At 47.3% G+C, this 21,688-nt stretch overlaps 1 protein-coding gene across 1 annotated transcript in view; it reads right to left on the bottom strand.

Annotated features, from left to right (window-relative positions):
• The window catches only part of CACHD1 (cache domain containing 1), a 92,228-nt gene that overhangs the window by 13,916 nt on the left and 56,624 nt on the right, over window positions 1-21,688 (bottom strand). The window contains 11 exon segments of the mRNA XM_036387673.2: window positions 1,383-1,493; window positions 2,734-2,915; window positions 3,988-4,130; window positions 6,701-6,869; window positions 7,662-7,779; window positions 8,265-8,388; window positions 8,884-9,033; window positions 10,696-10,929; window positions 11,937-12,086; window positions 16,816-17,032; window positions 19,451-19,595. Coding sequence (XP_036243566.1) covers window positions 1,383-1,493; window positions 2,734-2,915; window positions 3,988-4,130; window positions 6,701-6,869; window positions 7,662-7,779; window positions 8,265-8,388; window positions 8,884-9,033; window positions 10,696-10,929; window positions 11,937-12,086; window positions 16,816-17,032; window positions 19,451-19,595 — 1,743 coding nt within the window.

Below are 21,688 nucleotides of genomic sequence, written 5' to 3'. Positions count from 1 at the left end.
TGCCAAAATTCCTCTTAACTCCACAGATTCCTCCCCACCCCTCTGGATTTGGAGCTCAGGCCTCTTTGGGGATTATAACCACATGTGACTGTGAGCTTCAGAGGTCATATTTACCCAGGAATCACACTCACATCTGCCAAACTTTGTTTAACTGCTCTTTAATCATGTTCTAATAACCCACAGGAGCTTTAAGTTCTTAGAGCTGAGTAAACCATCCCTTGCTAGATAAAAATCAGAATTTTGATTAATTGCACTTCTCTCCTTACAGAAGTGTTTCCCCAAAGTAAATTCCTCTGTGAGAAGCACCACGCAGGGGCTGGGGCTGCAAATGCTCCTGCCAGAACACACAGGCAGAGGTGAGAAATCCCACCCAGAGCAGGGGAATCTCTGGCAGAGTGGAGGAGCCACGTCCTGATCCCTGCTGGCTTTGGGGTTCCTGGTTCCCAGTACAGCACTGGAATTCCCTTGGTACTGCTGGGCTCTTGGGGAGGGAGCTTGGGGGAGACTCCATGTAAAAAGCAGGGCAGGTAACTGCTGTTCTGGGAATTTTGGAGAGCTCAGGACAGCAAGGTTAGGTCCATGTTTTATAAACTGGGCTCCTTTAAACATCCTGCATCCCTAATCCTGGCCTCAGCCTGGGGCCTGGCCAGGAGGGAGCTGGAACAGCAACAGCCTGGTCCTCCAGGAAAAAGTCATTTCATAGAACCATGGACTATCCTGAGCTGGAAGGCACCCACAGGGATCATCCAGCCCAGCTCCTGGCCCTGCTGCTCCCACTCCAGTCTGCTCCCAGCAATCCTGGAAGGGCTCTTGGAGTTTCATAGGCTTTGGAAACCCAGAAGTGCTGGATTGAAGCAGCCCAGGAGAGGAGCTCCCCAGTTCCTGGAGTAAGGAAAGCTCTGTCCTTAACCCTCTTTGTGGCCTCCAGTCCCTTCCAAACACCTCCCTGCTCCTTAAAGCCCCCCAGGTGGAGGTGTGGGGGACTCCAGGAAATGGGGAGCTTGGCAGTCCTGATGGAGAAGGATTGAACTTCCAGCAGAGAGGGAACACTGCCCAAAGTGCCTCAGGAGAGCAATCCCTCTCCTCCTCCCAATTCTGGGACATCCCACCTCGTGTTCATCCAGGAGCACTTTCCCACCAGTCAATCCTTTTTTTTTTTAAATATGCTGTTATTACTCCTCTACCAGTAAAACCACAGAATTCACATATTCCTATAAATTGGATTTCTCCCAGTGTTTCAATGCCCCATTTTTTTTTCAGATGACATTTCACCAGCAGCACTTTAGGACCAGCTTTGGTTTTCAGTTCTGGAGCACACAGAGTCACCCAGCTCTGGTAATTCAGAGTCCTCCTGCCTGCCCCAAAGCCCCAGAGCCCCTCACCTGGAGGAATGCACAGTGTGGCTGATGGTCACCACGTATCCAGCCCCTCCCACGTCCAGGTAGGGCCCAGTAAAGGTGATTAGTCCTGGATTGGCCACTGCATGCAGGTACCTGAGGGAAGCCAAAAGAAATGCTCACAATCAGTGCCCAAGTCTGTAACTTCAAGACAGAATCCCCGACTTTCCCAAAATAACACCGAATTTTGGGCACTGTGAACAACAGGCACCAAATTATTGGTTTTTAATATTAAACAAGTACCTAAACACAACTGGGACTCCAAACTAACCCAGACTGGCTCAATAAATGGTCCCCCAGTAGATCCAGCTGCATTAAAAAAGCTCAGTTTACTTCTGCACAGAGCACATTTAATGTAATTTCAGACATTTCCCCCAGAACAATGCAGGACTTGGTGCCAGCAAAGTCTCAAACTCAACCCTGGCAAAATGATTATACTGCAAACTGAGGAGAAAAAAACAGAAGTGAGCCAAGAAAATTCAGAAATATCAGACAGTGAGTATAAATTACAACCTCTTAAAACTTCCATCGGCATAAAATCAGCCACAGTCATAGGACAGTTGGTAAAACTGTCATAGCAAAGTTGATAAAACTTTTGGCAACACTTTTCTGTAAGAAAAAGTGACCACTTTGCTTCTCCCTACCCAGAGCACCGACCCATGAGCAGCTTAACCCACTTCTGCTTTACTCCCAGTGTTTGACTTGCACCTCCTTCCCATACCACTACAAACCTCAGGGAAACGGGGCAGGAGAGCTGCCAGGAGCACTGCAGAGCCACAGGGTTGGGATCTGTGTCCTGCCCAGTGTGGCAGCACCTCCTTCCCGCAGATCCCAGCCTTTGGAGCACACCCAGAGCCTGCTCCCAGCTGGAATGTCCCCAGCTCTCTGCCCAAATCAGATGCTGCTGCATAATTAATCCCTCCTTGAAAGCAGTGAGGAAACCCACAGCAAACAAACAAAAAGGCTCGGATATGAACAACCAAAAAAGGGCCCGAGGAGCTCAAACACTCCTGAGTTAGCTAATCCCTGAAGGGGATGCTCATTTTCTGAATATTTATGTCCCCATCTGCCATAGCTGGGCTATGAAACACCAACTACCCCACCAAATAAAAAGGCCTGAAATTACAACCAATAAATGCTTGAACTACATTTAGGCTCTGAACTTTTTCCCCACACTGAAAACATTTTTAACTAAATTAAAAAAAAAATAAACAACAAAAAACAAACAACCCACAGGCTACGAAATCAACTCCAAAACCGAAATCAACTCGAAACATTTCCCTTCTTGCCCTGGGAGATGATTCAAAGCTTTGCTGAAGGGACCCTAAAAACTCACCATTGTCTCCTGGTGGGATCAAATGCTTTGTCCATGAGGGAGCCGGGGTAGATGCGCAGCACCCCATTGGGGGTTGCTATGTAACGCCTGACAATGTAACTGTTGAGACCACTGATCTCCATCTGGGTCATCCATTCATCCGTGCCGTGACTGGTTGCCATTACTTCATTCCTGACAGAGAACTGCAAAACAAAGGCAGAGCTGGCAGGGTTCCTGCAGCCCTTGCATGGCAAGATAATAAAAGCTTCCCCGAGAGCCACCGGGGATCATCTCGGCTCAATTACGTGGTTCAAGGCTTCTCACACCAGACATTCCAAGCAGATTATTAGAATGAAATACTGGTGGTGTTATCTCTGTGGCTTTTCTTAACTGGGAGTAAATATAAATATTGTGCTTCTCGCACAGAAAATAGAGATTTCTCAGTTGTATGCCTAGGAACAACAAGGTGCTTCTGCTAAGAACTTAGCGTGGTTTTAACTTTTCTAGTGTTTGTTTCAACAAAGTTCTGGCCCCCTCCTCTCTCCACTCTTAGATCAGTTGTTGGGATGGAATTCCAGGCTGGGAGGGTGAGGCTGTCCAGAGAAGTTGTGGCTGCCCCTGGATGCCTGGAAGTGTCCAAGGCCAGGTTGGGGTGATGCCTTTTTTGGGGCTTACCTAAAAACAGAGGCCAGACAAAATTAAGGGAATAAAAAGCAGTTCTATTTACTGAAGGGCCTTCAGGTACCTTTAGGGTAGACAAAGCCCCCAGGGGCTGCACACAAAATGGACCATGGGTCAGAAATTTTCACACTTTTATAAGTTTGGCCCATTTGCATATTGGGGATTAATCCTCCAATTACAGCTTCAGGTAATGAAGTCATTCACCCCAAGTTTGCTGCCCCCAACTCATTTTTGTTTCCATCTCTCAGGGCCTGAGGCAGTGAGGAGTCCCTGATTGCCAGGCCTGGAGAGGAATTGTTGAGTCTGCCCAAAATGGGACAGCAGCAGCTCACACTGAACATGGAGTTCTGAGCTGTGCACTAAAGAACTGCAGGATCACAAATACAGAAAAACAGAAAAGCCAAAATCCCAAGGCATCAGGAGCACCCTGGGCTAGTGGAAGGTGCATCCATAGCAGGGATGGGATGGGATGGATGGGATGGGATGGGATGGGATGGGATGGGATGGGATGGGATGGGATGGGCTCTGAGGTCCCTCCCAGTGTGAAGTGCTGGGGTTTGGGCATTGCAGAGCAGCCCCGGGGGCTGTGCCCACCTTGAGGCCGGGGTTGGCGATGAGGCGCGTGTTGTCGCTCAGGTAGGCCGTGTAGTGCTCCACCATCCGCTTGGTCTCGGGCTGGCTCAGGTGCTCGTAGGGGGAGGAGAAGCTGCCTGCAGACAGCATCACTGTGGGGCTCTCTGCAAACACCAAACACCAGGGATTTCAGTGTGATGAGCTGTGAGGGTGTCTGTACCACACAGGGAGGGTGCCTGTCCTGCTGTCCTTGCGGCAGGGATGACCCTGCTGCTCTCCCACACCTCAGCACACAAAGTGCCCAATGTGGAACAGGTTTTACTGTGACTTCTGAGAGCCAGAGAGGAGTTTGATAAGAGGATCCATGTTCACCCCTGAAAGAATTTTCTACTGAGGTTGTTGATATAGGAATCAAGAAAGGAGAATAAATAAGAAAAACCTGCAACTGCCTATTCCAATAAACATTTTGTCTCTCATGATCAATGAGTAAAGTGCAAACTTCTGAGTTTTGTAAGAATATATAAAAAGCATGCATCGCATAATAAAAACAGTTTGAACCCTTCTGAAAATGGAGTGTATTTGTATTGTCTCCATCTCAACTACAACACCCAGCTCCTGCAGGACACTCTGGACTGGGAGAGAGGGCAAACATCCATTTTTCCACCCAACCCAGAGCACTTCCCAGCAGAGTTTCATCCTAAGCTCAAGGTGAACATTAATTCCTCCCCTTCTTGCCTCAAAACACAGAAGTCACAGCATCAGCCCCCTCCTCTGATCTCCGTGTGTCATTTAATGCCTTTGTTCCCAAAGCCTCAATAATTTCTGAATTACTGCTTTCTGTGAGACTACAGAAGCTGTTTTCCCTTAAGAAAAGATGATGGGCTAAAGAAGAAATTCAGTATCCCTGTTTAGGTTAGATATCCCAGAGGAAAACGAAAATGAGCATTTTCAGTTCCAGAGAATGAACATCTGGAGAATCCCAAGTGCAGAAGAGGAGCTCCCCAATAAAAGTGCAGCTGTCTGGAGTGGTTTTCAGAACAAACTCAAAAGCAAACTTCCATCATGCAAAATCTGCAAAAGCAGATAGCTTTTCCTTTTTAAAAAAGAGAAATGATTATGATGATTCAGGGCTGAGGGTTGAGAAGATCTCTTCTGAGGATGTGACCCATGGAACCCAAATTCCCTGTGTGGAATGGGCTCCAGAGGAGAAGCTGCAGTGCAGTATGTGAAGTGTTCTGCTTTTAGTCACATTCCTCTCAAACACATCCCCACACATGTGCTGCAGCCCCCACTTCCAAACTTCTACTCCAGCTCTTCATCTGCTTCCCAGAGCAAATATTCTGATTTTGCTTTGCATGAAGTTTTCCCCCTTGACAGCTTAGTACTGCATTTTTGGGATCTTCTCCATTTATATATTTCTGGATATAAGATAATCAAGATTAGGCAGCACATTAAACAAAACAAAACAAAAAATCCCTGTGTTTTAAACAACTGGCAAAGCAATCTCCAGAGGTTTGTCAGGTCCCTCCTCTGGTCTGATCTCACTGAGCAATTCTGCAGGGCTCCAAGGAGCTAAGAAAAATCTCACAACTTTGCCACTAATTCACCTTCAAACCCTGCTACAAGCAGAAGTATTTCATTCAGAACTTCTTATAGTACAGATATGAGGGACCTCCCAAGCTATACCTGAATATGACAGCTTGCAGTGTAGGATGTTTATGTAAAACCCCTCTGTTCTTGGGATATTTCTGGGTTTTAAATTCTCCATCCTTCCCAGACACTGGAACTGCCATGGAGATTCTCCCTTTTTCCCAGCAATGTTTGAAATCAGTCAGGAAGAGCAGAACCACTTTAGCCTATCAAAACCTGAGGGTTTTGAAGCAGGTGAGGAGGGTCTGGGAACCATCAGAGCACTGAAGTTCTCCTTCTCCCCAGCAGGCTTAACCTCTGCCTCTGAAGGTATTCAATGCTTCTGGCAGTGGAAAACTCCCATGAATCCAGAGCAAAAGAGCAGCAGAGTCCTGCACAACTGGCTGGGACTTCATCCTACTCTGGTACTGCTCAGGGAGGTGCTTTAGAGCCAGGAGAGGACTTGGGTTAAGCTTGCTGAGACACCTCCACTGCTCCCACTGCACTGCCAGGGACCCTGCTGGACTCCCAGGGCATTTTTCCTCTACTCTGACCAGCAGCCCCACTCATTCATCCTGCAAGAAGTGAATTTGTTGGTTAAAACCTGGTGCTGATGGTAGCAAAGTTATGGATTCAATCCCTGGGTGGGCCCTTCCCTCCAGAGCTGGGCTCCATGACCCCTGTGGGACTCAGCTCAGGCTCTGCTGTGATCCTGGAAGAGCTCAGCACTGAGCAGGCCACTGTGACCAAGGAGAGCTGTGAGAAGGTAAAAGCTGATCAGAAAATCAGCCTTGGAAACAAAACCTTCTCAAGGCAAGAGTATTTCCCATGTATGGTGAGAAGAGCTTTACTTTGAGCTGCCACACTCTACAAAAACACACAGGAGGTGTCACTGTGCCAGGGTGGCCCAGGCTGGATACCAGCAGGAATTTCCCCATGGAAAGGGTGGTCAGGCATTTGAACTGCCCAGAGAGCTCTGGAGGTGGCACTCGGTGCTCTGGGCTGGGGACAAGCTGGGGACTGGGCACAGCTGGGACTGGCTCCTGGAGGTTTTCCCTAAGCTGGGTGTCCCTGAGGTGGCCAGGCCAGGCTGGCAGAGCCCTACCCAGGGTGGCCAGCTGCTTGAAGTGCAGGCAGGCGTTGGGCTGGCCCAGCAGGTCCAGCCTGTGGTAGAGCAGTTTGCTGCTGGGGACAGTGTTGAGGTTCTTCAGCTGCTTCACGGGGATTTCTGGCTGGATCACCACCACACACAGGATGAAGGATGTGTCCTGCACCTGCAAAACACCAGCCAGTCACCAAACAGAACCAAAGTGTGGGGGACGAACAGAATTTCTGTCTCAGAACCACTGAGTTCTACAAAATAAACTTTGCCACAGTTAACACAGAAAATAAAAATACTGCATTTTTTTTCCTGAAAACCAAACCAGACTTTCATTTTGTTGCTCGATTAGCCATAATTTCTAATTCTAACACTGTTTCATGGTCATGTTTTGTCACTAACAGAGGAAAGGCTGCAGGTTTCCAGTTGCTGGACACACACTGGTGTTACCTTTATGGAGAGTACAGACAAATTAACTCTCAAATGCAAGATTTTATTATTTCCACTCTTAATTGTGTGTTGCATGTCCAGATGTTTTACTGGTTTGGGTATTTTAAGGACTCTAAATTACACCAGAGCAGCAAACCTGGGAGTGTCCCAGCTGCTCTGCAAAGGGAGTTTGGTATTAAATGCATTGTTACAATCTTAGAAAATCAGCTCCAGACACCTTCCTGTGTCAATTTCTGTTAAACAATGACAGATTTAATCTCTTAAAACTGCTCAGCTTAATCCTTTAGGTTGGATTTAACTTAACACTGTGAAATGATCCACAAGTACCTTCTTGAGTTTGTTGGCACAAAGCAACCAATTCTTGCTGGCATCGGTGAATTCACCTGGATTATGTTTAACCTCAGATCCCATTTTAACCCCAAGGCTGAGATTAGTGACCAGACATTCCCAGACTGAAGGAAGGACAGCAGCAGAGCCATGAATTCCCTCTCTGCCATCCCACACTTGTTGTCCTCACCATTTTCCAGGCATAGCTGACATTGTAGGCTTCTTTCCCAATTTCCCTCAGCTTGTTGACGTGCCAGGACAGCGAGGAGTTCACAGGAACTGTGATGATCTGGCTGCCCAAGGGAATGCTGCCATGGCAGATAAAACATCCAGCAGTTTATTAAACACTGAGCAAAACTGTTAGGACTTCAGCAAAATCCTTCTATTGTGTGTTTATATAATTATCATAAGAATTGAAGGAATTAACTGTTATTTGTGCTTGGTGAAGGAAAGCCTGTGTGTGTGCTGCAAATGCACTTATGCACCCTCACATTCTGAGCTTAAAAATTCTCAGAATAGGCAAAGGATAAAGAAAAAACCCAGACCAAATAGTAGGAAATCTTCCTGACAGGGAAGAGAGAGATTAGAAGGAATATTCCCCAGATCAGCTGGGAAACACCACATAACAAACGACAACTGAAAAAGTTAAGAGGGAAAATCAAACCAGAATTGCTAATGGGGAAAAAAATCCATCCAAGAATCCAGATATTGTAGGAAAAGGAATTTTACCTTATATACTCTTAAACTCCTCTAGAAATACTGAAATACTCCCAGTGCTGCATCCATTCCTTACCTGAGGATGTTCTGGCGCACCAGCTCGAATTTGGGAATGTTCTCGTAGTGGATGATGTCTGTGTGCAGGGGGGGCTCAGACAGCAGGTAGGGCCTGGTCAGGGAGGGGTGCATCAGAGTGTACCCTAGAAAACAAACACACAGCCCCAAACGTGGAATGCATTACAAAACTGAGCCCAGGAGAGGTATTTTAGGGGGAAAAACAAATAGACAGTAATTACATAGAATTTTGGCAAGGATGGCAGTGACCAAACAATCTCGTCATCAAAGGGGCTGCAAATGAAAACCAGCTTGAAAAATTCAGCAATAAAATAAGCTGGATCAGAGGGAAAGAGCTGGACACACAAATCAACACCAGTTTTCCCTCTTTCCCAGAAAACCTTGGATGCCACAGGTGTAGGAAATCCCCACAGCAAGAGTTTCCAAGTCAGAACTCCAGGACAGAAGTTTCAAGTCATGAATCCACCTAAATCTCCAGCAACATTCAGGCAGAACTAACCAACAACACGCAATTAAACTTTGAATAAATATTATCATTCATTCCTCAGAAATGTGAGAAGTCAGAATTGGTGGCTCGCGAGCTCAGTGGGACTGGAGGAGATGGTCCAAGTCAAAATTACCTTTATTATCAATGAGGAAGGTGTAGGATCCCAAGGAGTCCTGGTAATAGGTGACATCTTCCAAGATATAGGCAAGGTTGACATCTACTCCAACAATTCCCAGCAGGAGGTTCCCGAAGTAACAGGGTTTACTGACAGTCATTATCAGGCCTTGGAGGGAGAGAAACACCACAAAACCATCAGAAATATCCTCTGGTTCATTATTTTGAGAGGAAACAGAGCATTTTGAGATGTGACACAGTTAAATATCAGAAATATCCTCTGGTTCATTATTTTGAGAGGAAACAGAGCCTTTTGAGATGTTACACAGTTAAATTTTGTATCTATTCCTTGCTGGAATATGGCCAGGGAAGCTCAGCAAGTTTTTCTGTTGTGTCTGGCTGTTGTCAGCAATTCTCTCTAATTAACCTGTGTTCCTGATAGTGACCTGAAGTATATTCACCAATTTATTAGAACACACACCACAATTGGTGTTTGAGGGATTGTCAGTCTCCAAGTGGATTCCTTATAGATATAAAATAAATTTGTGTGAACAGCCAACAGAGTATTCTCTTCCTTAAACATAATTTAATGCCATTAAAATAGGATGGAAGAAGAAGGAGGAAACGACTTTGTCCTTGTAAAGCAACAGTTGGGATGAGTTGTTTCTCATCTACTGCATAATCAGAATATTAAATCTCTGTTTAACTAAATTCCAGTATTGCCACTCTGGTTGGAATCATATCCATAATTACCCAACAGTTTGGGATTGATCTCATCCCTAAGGTGAGAACTCTGCAACACTTTCTTACTCCTTTCTTCTGAGCTTGGAAACTCAGCAGCTCGTCCCTCACCCCAATATAAAACTCATTTGCATGTACAAGCCTTTAAGTACACTCTGAAATCCCTGTAAGACAAACCCATCTATTGCATCATTCCCAATCCTTTGTTGCTCCTATTTTCCCTTGGATATGGCTTTGGGAGAGAGCAAGAACAGAGCTGAATCACTGAGGGAGGGAGGAAAAGCTCAGACTCAGATTTCCTCAGGAACAGCCTTAAATTCAGTTTGGGTCTCAGGACAGTCCAGCTGTGCTGAAGCCAAAGAAGGGCTGAGGGTGGCCAGCTTGGGACAATAATTAACAATAATTAACAATCTCTCCTTGTGCCATTCGCAAGGCTGCTTTTATCTTGCTCTTACACAGGACTGACATGGATGCCATTCCAATCTATTCCCTCCAGTACGAAGAATTTCTCTCCACAGATTAAATTATGGATTATTTGTTCCTGTGTACTCATACAGAGGAACAAATGTCACCACAAGAATCCAAACTAAATCTGCCAACTCCATGCCTTGTTAGCACTTTTTTCACAACTAAACCTTCTGCAGATGAAAATTCTGCAGACAACAAGGCTTGGAAACACACCTAGAACCAAAATCTTGTAGGATTGTGGAAGAGGTTTTACAGGGACTTCTGAGAGCCAGAGAGAAGTTTGATAAGAGGATCCATGTTCACCCCTGAAAGAATTTCCTACCAAGGTCGTTGACACAGAAACCAAGAAAGAGAGAAGGATAAACAAGAGAAACCTGCAGCTATTCCAATGAGCACTTTGTTCGTCTCATGACCAATGAGTAAAGTGTAAACTTCTGAGCTTTGTAAGAATGTATAAAAGCCTGCATGCCAGAATAAAAACAGTTTGAAGCCTTCTGAAAACAGAGTGTATTTGTATTGTCTCCATCTCAACTGGGACACAGGATTACACGTATCTGGGGACAGGAAAGCAAAGAGAACCTGATCTCTGATGGCTTCACCAGAAGCCAAGGCCAGCACTCACCGTCCCCCATCTCGTCCGAGAAGGGCAGGCTGAACACGGCCTCATCGATCATCCTGTTGGGCAGGTTGGTGTAGAACCTGCCCACGGTGGTCTCCAGGTTGCTGAGCTGGTTGAGGACCATCATGCTGCCCTTGGTGACGGGCAGGGCGCTGCGGTCGGGCACGCCGTACTTGGCCGAGTTCTGCTCAGCCAGGTCCCGCAGGAAGGCCAGCTCCTTCAGCCCTGTCACCCCCTCTGCAGGGACACAAAGCACTGCTCAAACAGGCTTCATTCCCATCCAGGCCCCTGCCCCAAAGGAATGATCCATACTCTGTGTTGCAGCACTGAAAATTCCACATTCTTATTTAAGTGCTTAAAGATTGGTTTGAGGAAAATTAATTACTAACACCAAATTTAAAGAGATTGCTTCTCTCCTGCTGTTGCACAGTGCAAAAGATTTGCCATGCTGTTCACATCCCCCCTTTAAACAAAGCCCTGGGAGCAAAGAGCAGTGTGCCCCATAAATCCACAGGACAGCTCTTTGTTCTCCACGGTGGCTCGCCCACAGGCAGGACCAGGAGCAATCCTCAGCCCTGGAGATAACAGCCTTTGTTCTGCAGCTGAATCACTCCAGTTTCACACTTCACTCCAGTCCCAGGCTCAACTCCTGCACACAAATCAAAGCCTTTTGCACGCCCCAGTCTCAAATGAACATTTAAATTTACAACCAAATCGTACATTGGGTTAAGCATTCACTTCCTTGGCTATTTTCAGTAATACAACAAACTGCCTTCGTGCTGAAAATGCTTTTTTGGAAAAGGAGTGGGTGATCTTCATGTTTCATTTCACTCTCAGGTTGGTTCCCAGGTTACCAAAGCTGGGTTATCATTTCAGACTTGGTTTGATCTCCCATTCACCCTCCCTGGCTGATGAAGTCACATTTAGTCCCAGCTTGCTGCCCCTGGAAGCCCCCAGGAAGGTTTGCAGTTGCAATAATTAACAAATTTAACTCAGTCTGGACAATCCAGGCCACAATATTTTGTATCCCTGCAGCTGCACTGGGATACACAAGGATAGAGTGGCACAGCTATAAACACCAAAGTAACAACATCTGGATGCAGCTTCTGGATTAAATGTGCCATAAATCCATGAACAAACTGTTCCCAGTAAGGCCTGGAATTACCCTGGGATGAGTTTAATAAACGAGCTGTGCTGTGCCAGGAGGGGAATTTTATGGCCTGGAAAACACAAGCATCTCTCACCATTCATGAGGGCATAAGTGAGGATCATCACTGAGTTATTGAGGAAGCTGTTCTCTTCGTTGATGACACGCAGAGTGGCTTTTTTATCCTCTTCTGAGGACTCTTTTGATGTGATCCCAGCCGAGAGATAAATGATCACCATGTCAGTATCTGAAACACAATTACAGACACAGCACAAAGTGCATCAGGATTTAACTCTTGTGCTGAGAGCCCTGAAATCTGCTCACAGCAGCTTCTCCCAGGGATCCACAGCCCCTCCAGGGGATGAACACACTGCAGCCACATGGATTCCAGCCTTTGGGGTTCAAGTTTCACTCTTGGCACTCACCAAACTTCTGTTTGGTTTGGTGCCTGTTGGCCACCCAGGAGCACTGGGCTTGCTCTCCTGAGCAAACCCCACAAGCACCCTCTGGCTTTGGAGTCATGGAATGGTTTGGGATGGAAAGGACCTTAAACCCCAACCAGTCCCACCTCCCACTGTCCCAGGTGCTCCAAGCCCTGTCCAGCCTGGCCTTGGGCACTGCAGGGATCCAGGGGCAGCCACAGCTGCTCTGGGCACCTGTGCCAGGGCCTGCCCACCCTGCCAGGAACAATTCCCAATGTCCCATCCATCCCTGCCCTCTGGCACTGGGAGCCATTCCCTGTGTGCTGTCCCTCCAGGCCTTGCTCCCAGTCCCTCTCCAGCTCTCCTCAGGCACTAAGGACTCCCTGGATCCTTTTCCTCTCCAGGTGAGGAGCTTGGCTGCCTCCAGGCAGGAGCACACAGATCCAGCACCTGGAGCAGCTGCTCCAATTCCATGGAAAAGGCTCCACAAGGTCAAAACCTGCACTTTTCATCTCCTGCCCCTCTGTTCTCCTTCCACCCTGCAATCCCAAGGCATGGAGCTGCACAGGACACCCTCCATGGAGCAGGGCAGAGAAGAAAGCTTGGGAATTCTGGGAATTCTCTGGAATGGGACCTGGCTCCTCACACTTTCCCTGGAACACGTTTTTCAGGCTGAGGATGTTCCTGGCCAGAGTCCTGCCCCAGAGCCTTTGAACACAATCCACAGCCCTGTGCTGACTCTCCAACCTGTTCCATCACATTTATCTCAGCACTGAGAGTGGTTTGTGTTTATAATGAACACACAGATCAAAATCATCCACAGGAAATCCAGAGCACTGGGCTGACGTGGTCACATCCCAACCTTCTTGTTTCACCTGGATTTTTGGTGGATTTGCTTTCACTTGCACATTTTGTCCTCATTGCTTGACCAGAATTTCAGCCAGAACCAGATTTTGACACAAACAGGAGGTGCTGTTAATTTGGGGGAATTTCTACCTTAGTTTTCTGTAAGGGCTAAAAGTAGGAATAAAAGCAAAGCCAGGTATAAAAGCAGCTTTGGGTGGAGTTTAAGGAAAATTGTTGCTGTGTTTCCTAGGCTACAGCAGAGATATTTTATCTGCAGCCAGGCATGGTGCTGCAGCCTAAATGGAGTAACAAGAGCCAGTCCTAGATCTGCATGAGGGACCAGAGCAAGCAGCTTTTGGAGCATTCTGTCACTCTTTGGGATGAGGATCTGCTGAGCAGGACTGCAGGAGGACCTGAAGCAGAAAATCCAGATGTGTTTAACAGCACAGATCTCCCACCTCACACCAGCAGTTCCCTTCTGGCTTTGCCAGTATGAATTTGGGATTGAGGCTGTATCTCAACAGCTTCCCTGACACACCCACACATTGTTCTCTGGGAACAGGATGTTAGAAAATTAACAGTGAAATGAAGGATTTTTATTTTTTTTTGTGGGGTTTGTTTTTCTTTTTAAAAAAGATGAAAAGATTATTTACAAGAAAATGAGACATGTTTTATAAACATCCTCTTCTCAAACCTATTGTGTCTCACCCCAGGAATTCTGAAATTCATCATAAACACGTTAGATCTTCACAATCTTCCACATGTAGAGAAAACCTAAATCCAAAGCATTTGCATTTTAACTTTCTGTGCTTGTGCCCCAAAATAGTTGTTTGATATGAAACCTAGTGACATATGAATATGCCAAAACTTCTAACCCTAATATCAAACAGTGCCAAACATAAAAACATGGAATCCTGGAATGGTTTGGGTTGGGAGGGACTTTAAAGCTCATCTCACCCCACCCCTGCCATGGGCAGGGACACCTCCTACCATCCCAGGGTGCTCCAAGCCCTGTCCAAGCTGGCCTTGGACACTTCCAGGAATGGAGAATAAGCAGGAGGATGCTCCAAGACTCCTCAGCTAATGTTCTTGGAATAAATCCTGATGGTAAATTCATCTTATCCCAGCCAGCTGCAGCAGCCCCGCATTGTTCATTTTGCATTTGCTGGGGTTGCTCCCCTGTCATCATTCTGCCAGAGGACGGCAAAATCCTGCCCTTGCCAGCCTTATCCTTTGTCCAGTCACACGAAATCTCCCTGTGCCAATGGCCTGAAGCTCAGGAATTGGCTGAACCTTTGGTAGCAAAAGCACCGTTCCATAAACCCAGGGAAAGTCACGTGGAATGGGGGGTATTTCCTCATTCTTTCCAAAGCACTTCAATTCCTGGACTTTTCCTCTCTCTCTGGCTCTGCACAGGCTCTGAGCTGGTGCCCTTTGGGACACTGAAAGCTCTGCTCTCACTGCAGCAGGCACGGGGCCAGGGGGTGGGAACTGAGTTACATAATCCAAGCATCCTGATGGAGATGGGCTGTTCCCTCCACCCTGCCCTGGCACTGCCAGGGTTACTCAAATCCAAGGAGCGCCCAGAGCACAGGATTTGCCTTCCAGAGCTTCCTGGCAAGCCAATCTGCCACTCAATTTCACATCCATCTTTTCATGTTTTTCACCACCGTCATCACTACAAAAAACACCCAGAAAAACCCCAGTCTTGGGAAGGGGAAGGATAAAGCTCATAATGAGTACACAGAGTTCAGCGGGGTTATTCTGAGATGAAGGAAAATTTAGCCAGGACAGCTTTGTGTTCCACAAAATATCACCCATAATCTGTATCCTCCAATGTCATTTCCCTGGGAAGCAAGGGGATCCACTTGCCCAGGATTCCAGTAAGGCACATCATCCATATGCAAATGTGCCAGCACTCATTAAATGAACCTGCAGAAGCTGCAATTTTCCTGGAAAGGCCCCCTGACCCCCCCATACAGACTGAGGAAATAACTCAGCTATCACAGAGATCAATCCTGCATTCTCCTCTTTCAGTTCAAAAGAAAGGCAAGGCAGCAAGAGAGAGTGAGAATGGACACATCCAAGAGCCCCTCACGTGGAGAATTGTCACAGACACATTTTATGAAAAAGCCTTTCCTTAGGATTTTTTCTCCTGAGAAGCTGAGAGGCCTCAGGAACAAAATGCAAACAATGGTTATCTGCTGCTGTGGAATGCAACAGGTGCATCTGGGATTGGCTCATGTGGTTGTTTCTGATTAATGGCCAATCACAGTCCAGCTGGCTCAGACTGTCTGGTGAGTCACAAGATTTTATCATCATTCCATTCCTGTTGCTTTCAAGCGTCCTGATGAAATCCTTTCTTCTATTCTTTTAGTGTAGTTTTAATATAATATATATCATAAAATAATAAATCAAGCCTTCTGAAACATGGAGTCAGATCCTCGTCTCTTCCCTCATCCTGGGACCCCTGTGAACACCATCACAGGGAATGGACACATCCCACAGCCCCTCATGGAGATGGACACATCCCACAGCCCCTCATGGAGATTGGACACATCCCACAGCCCCTCACTGGAGATTGGACACATCCCACAGCCCCTCATGGAGATAGACACATCCCACAGCCCCTCATGGCAGATGGACACATCCCACAGCCCCTCATGGAGATGGACACATCCCACAGCCCCTCATGGAGATTGGACACATCCCACAGCCCCTCAAGTGCAGATGGACACATCCCACAGCTCCTCATGGAGATGGACACATCCCACAGCCCCTCATGGAGATGGACACATCCCACAGCCCCTCACATGGAGATGGACACATCCCACAGCTCCTCATGGAGAAGGACACATCCCACAGCCCCTCATGGAGATTGGACACATCCCACAGCCCCTCATGGAGATTGGACACATCCCACAGCCCCTCACATGGAGATGGACACATCCCACAGCTCCTCATGGAGAAGGACACATCCCACAGCCCCTCATGGAGAATGGACACATCCCACAGCTCCTCATGGAGATTGGACACATCCCACAGCCCCTCATGGAGATGGACACATCCCACAGCCCCTCATGGAGATGGACACATCCCACAGCCCCTCACGTGGAGATTGGACACATCCCACAGCCCCTCATGGAGAATGGACACATCCCACAGCTCCTCATGGAGATTGGACACATCCCACAGCCCCTCATGGAGAATGGACACATCCCACAGCTCCTCATGGAGAATGGACACATCCCACAGCCCCTCATGGAGAATGGACACATCCAACCCCCCTCATGGAGATGGACACATCCACAGCCCCTCACATGGAGAATGGACACATCCCACAGCTCCTCATGGAGATTGGACACATCCCACAGCCCCCTCATGGAGACTGGACACATCCCACAGCCCTTCATGAGGAGATTGGACACATCCCACAGCCCCTCACGTGCAGATGGACACATCCCACAGCCCCTCACGTGGAGAATGGACACATCCCACAGCCCCTCATGGAGAAAGGACACATCCCACAGCCCCTCACATGGACTGCAGCCCAAGGAAACGCTCCTTAGAACAAAAATGGGGATGGAGCACGTTTCTGTTCCTATTGAACACACTCCACTCCCCTGGGCTCTGCCGAAGTGAGGATGTGAAATCAGCAAACGTGGCAAGGCCCTGGAATAGCCCGGCTTGCAGGAGAGGCTGGCTTACTTCCTTGGAGCCGGGTGCCGTTGTTGGTGTTCCGCAGGAGCTGGAAAGCCTTCTGGAAGCCCAGGGCGTGCTGCGTGGAGCTGTCGGACGCCTTGATGCTGCTGACAAAGGTGGACATCTTCCTCTTGGTCTCGCTGGTGGCAGGGGACAGGAAGGTCTTGTAGCACTGGTCCAGGGAGCACGTGCGCACCGCGTCCGCCACCGTCAGCACCGAGATCTGCCGGGAACAGACTCCATGGGGAAGGGGTTCCACAGGGAAGAGAGAGATTCCATGGGGAAGGGGTTCCATGGGGAGGAGAGAAGATTCCATGGGGAAGGGGTTCCATGGGGAAGGGGTTCCACGGGGAGGAGAGAAGATTCCACGGGGAAGGGGTTCCATGGGGAGGAGAGAAGATTCCACGGAGAAGGGGTTCCATGGGGAAGGGGTTCCATGGGGAGGAGAGAAGATTCCACGGGGAAGGGGTTCCATGGGGAGGAGAGAAGATTCCACAGGGAAGGGGTTCCATGGGGAAGGGGTTCCATGGGGAGGAGAGAGATTCCATGGGGAAGGGGTTCCATGGGGAGGAGAGAAGATTCCAAGGGAAAGGGGTTCCATGGGGAAGGGGTTCCATGGGAAAGAGAGAAGATTCCATGGGGAAGGGGTTACATGAGGAAGAGGTTCCCTGAGGAAGGGGCTCCATGGGGAAGAGGTTCCATGGGGAAGGGGTTCCATGGGGAAGGGGTTCCATGAGGAAGAGGTTCCATGAGGAAGGGGCTCCATAGGATCACCTCCCCTGGAGGTGGAGCAATGTGCTTGAACAGCTCAGGCCACAGTGTGCTCCAGCCAAACTGGTTTTTTTAGTTGTTCTTATCAGAAGCCTCTGGGGTTCTCAAGGTTACTAAGACATAAATTGTGGTACATTAAGAAAGAAGAGGCTGAGAAACAAAATGTCAAGACATTAGATAAAGGAGGGCCCTGAAGCACTGGACTGTAAGCAATCACATATCCTGAAAAGTGCATGCAGAGCATGTAGACAAGGTAGAGGCACCAATCAAGAAATGTGTGATTGTGTGTGCAGTAGTGTGAGAATGTATAAATAGAGCTTAAGTAAACAATGAAGGGGCTTCTGCTTAATGACATTGATTAGTTGTCCAGGAGTCCTGTTGTCCTGCATGGAGAACACAACACACACCTTTACATCATCTTTGCACACCCAGACACACAACACTGGAGAAGCCAACGGAGGAGATTCCATGGGTTTAAAACTGCATTGTTGGAAAAGAAATGCTGGAGGCATAAATCTGTCAGATTTCAAAAGGATTATGTGGAGTTCAAGGAAAAGAGATTTGGGTCTTTGTTTCTCAGCAGAGTCAGCTTCACTCTGCTCCCTCACAATGGTCAATGCACTGCTCCGGGCAGAGCCTGAGTGGGCCAGGGAGAGCTGACAGGGAATCAGCAGAGAGCATTTGCAGGAAAGCCTGGAGAGCCCAGAGAGAAGCTGAGTGCACAGAGAAATAAAAAAAAAATAAACAACCCCTCCAAGGACTGCTCCCAGCAAAGCTTTGCTGCTTTAATGTTTCAGTCAAAGCAAGGCGACTCTGACATCAGCTTTTCCTGTAAATAAGTTAATGCAAGTGTTACCTCTATGCCTTAATGACATCTAACACACCAGACTCATTAATTGAGTGACAAACTTCATTAGGAAGCATGACTGAGGCAAGACAGCCCCAGAATTAAGCAGTAATTAGATACCTGTGTAACAGGTTCTATAACCACTGAGCTACTGACCAAGGAATAGGTGCCTTAAATGTATCCTCTGTACTAACACAAACCCTTCTGACACTTGAATTTAAGTGCTATTAATCCTGCTGAACTGTAAGATTACTTTACCATATTAAATCTCTTTAAAAGCACCATGTTGCAAGTGGTTTTCCCATACTATTCATGAGAAGACTTAAGGTAAAGATTATCATCAGTTTTCTTCAGTTTGATTTAACTGAAACTCCTCCTGCTCACAAAAGAAAACCCAAGCAGAGAGACTGAGCAAGGTCTCACCAGCTAAAGAGTTATTAAAAAACTGCAGACTTTTTACAAAAGCACTTTATGAGTCCACAGTTGCTTGTACTGAAAAAAATTACAGGTAAAGTGACTTTCTCACTGTCAAATGAGTACCAGGGACAGAGCAAGAAATCAAACCCAGATTTCTTGGCCCTGTGCTGGTACCATAACTATCTGTGAATCTCCCAAACACTAATTATGCTTCAGCACACACCAGTACTGCAGGAGAATAAATAATTTCCACTTTCACAAGACAAAAAGAGAGGCTCAGAGGTGAAATGAGTTGCTCAAAGTAGTTTAGGATGTGAGAAAGAGTCATGTTTGGAGCATGGTTGATCACCACTGAAATATCTGCTGAGACGGAGGAGCCTTTAAAGATTGCTCAGGTACAAGATTTTGCCTTAGATCAGTGGGATTTCACTTTTTTTCCCAGCCTGCAGATCCCCAAATGTTTCCCCTGCAGCACAAAGAGTGAACTCAAGCTCTGTCACTCCTCAGAGGCAGCTCCCAGATCTGCTGGGGTCCATGACTGAAATCCCCACTTTGGGTGGGAGCTGAAAACCCAGGGGAAGCTGGGTTTGTCTGGAGAAATCTCACCTTGTCGTGCTCATCTATGGAGCTGAGGATCACCTGGGCAGCATCCTTGGCAATCTGGAGCTGTGTCTCTGTGACAGAGGCCCCGTGGTCCACAATGACCACAATGTGCTTGGACTGAGGGCGAACGGTGGAGACGTAGATGGGCCTGAGGAGGGACAAAACCCAAAGCACCATCATCAGGAGGGACAAAACCCAAAGCACCATCAGCAGCAGCACCCTGTCATCCCCACTGCAGTGCTCACAAGTGGAAACAGGCAGGAATTAGAACACCCAAGCAAACAAACAGGAAGAAACAATGAATTAGAACAGATTTTTTTTTCCCCTTATCAGAACTTGTACCAGGAAAGGCCAGCTGAGAATCTGAGCATGGAGAAATGCCCCTCAGTTTCTGAATTTTTTAACCTAAGCAGGTTCTTCTCCCTCTGTCACAGCAAGAGCTTTCAGGAATTAACCCTGCTGCTTACACAGCAGCAGCGTTTGGGATCACTGCAGCAGTTCACAGCAAGGTTTGAATGAAGCAAGAAATGCTCCAGGTAAATCCTGGCTGCTGGGAACTTCACCCACACCTGAACTGGGAGCAGCAGTGGGGATGTGCTGGGGCCATGGCAAGTCAAAACCTGTGCAGCTGCAGGGAGATGATCAGCCCAGGGTGTTTGGGCTGCTGTAAGAAGGCTTCTGGCCAAGGCAGGGTGCCCTGGGATGACTCTCACCCGGGTCATGCTGCACAAGCCCTTGCATCTGCCCAGTTTTACATCCCAAAGTGAGCTAACACCAGTGGGGACTCTCAGTGCTGCCACGTGTCTGTGCTAACACCAAAAATCTTGTTTTCAGATCCAGCTCAATATTGAGAGAGGTGTGAAAGAGTTCACAAGCTCTCACACCAAGGTTTCAACCTGGAATAAATTAGGAAGATCCTCAGCATGAAGGAAGGATTAAAATAAAATGGCAAGTTTCTCTTTCCTCTTTAGTCCAGACACAAAACTAGTTACAGTCAAGGGAGAATTTTGGGATCTAAATTTCGTTATATCAAAGGCAGACACAGAAATCTTATTAAAAGGAAAGGAAAGATTTGACACAAGGCACTGCAGTAAACAACTGGCACAAATCAGTTCTTAACTGTAAAACAGCCTGCAGCTCTACCCTGGATTAATACCTGCAACTGAAACAGGGCCTTTGATCTTCAAAGCACTGGAGCATTAACTAATTAATTCACTCAAACTACCCTCTGAAGTAAATATTAGCAAAAAGAGACCCCTTATTTAGCCATGGAGGAACTATGACCCAGACAAGTGATTTGGATAAAACCACTGATGGTTTTAGTGTCCAAGTTCTGAGCAGGACTGGGGCACCCCCAGCTCTCACCTCCTCAGCCCTCACCTTTCCAAGGCCCCAGAAAACTCAGTCAAGCTCAGAACTTTGTGCTTTGATGGCACACTGAAGATAACATCAGTAAACTTTTGATTGCTCAACCCTGACAGAAAACCAAACCTTCCTTGGTGTCCCCAAAAGGTTCCTGGATGTGCTGCTGCTTCTCCTGCACAGACTGATTAACTTGTACAATTAATTAATGTATGACCAGAGACATTAAAGCCACTGCACCTTCCCACCCTCGAGCCTGCATCAATCCCATGGTACTGACAGAAAAAGCAGAGAAAAATACTGGAGCTCAAATTCTTGGCTTAGAGAACAGAAATCCCTGTGCAGGAAACTCTGCCACCACTCTGCCACCTGATGCTTTATTTTTACTGTTTTATTTCAGTGGAAAGAAATTTTCACTGCTGCTTCCCTACTATCACGATGTGCCACCTGAACCTGGGGAAAAATGCTCCTACCTATGTGCCCTTCCCAGTCTCTCATCCTTCCCCTCCCTCCCAAAGTGATGCACCTGCCAAATCAGCAGAATGTCTGCTCACTGCTGTATTAACAGGGGTCAGATATGAGTCAAATATTAGTCAGATTTTGCCTGCAGGCTGACCTACAACTTCCAAGTCAGTGCTAGTGCTGTTTACAGCTGATTTAATTTGGGAGAGGTGAGGAACCTGTTTGGAATTTTAGTTTAGTTCCTCAGAAGTGAAAAGTGGTGCTTTAAAAAACTGCCCTAAGAAAACCCAAGGGGCTCCATCAGAAGTTACTCACGAATGTTGGCAGCTTGGCAAGGGACAACAGTGAATGAAATCAGGGCCTGAGGAACCCAGTGTGAGTGCTTTTCCCAGGAAACTGGAGGGAGGCAAACCCTAC

Source organism: Molothrus ater, chromosome 9 (genome assembly GCF_012460135.2).
Source record: "Molothrus ater isolate BHLD 08-10-18 breed brown headed cowbird chromosome 9, BPBGC_Mater_1.1, whole genome shotgun sequence".
Taxonomy (NCBI): Eukaryota; Metazoa; Chordata; class Aves; order Passeriformes; family Icteridae; genus Molothrus; species Molothrus ater.
This window is presented reverse-complemented; position numbering and strand designations above follow the sequence as displayed.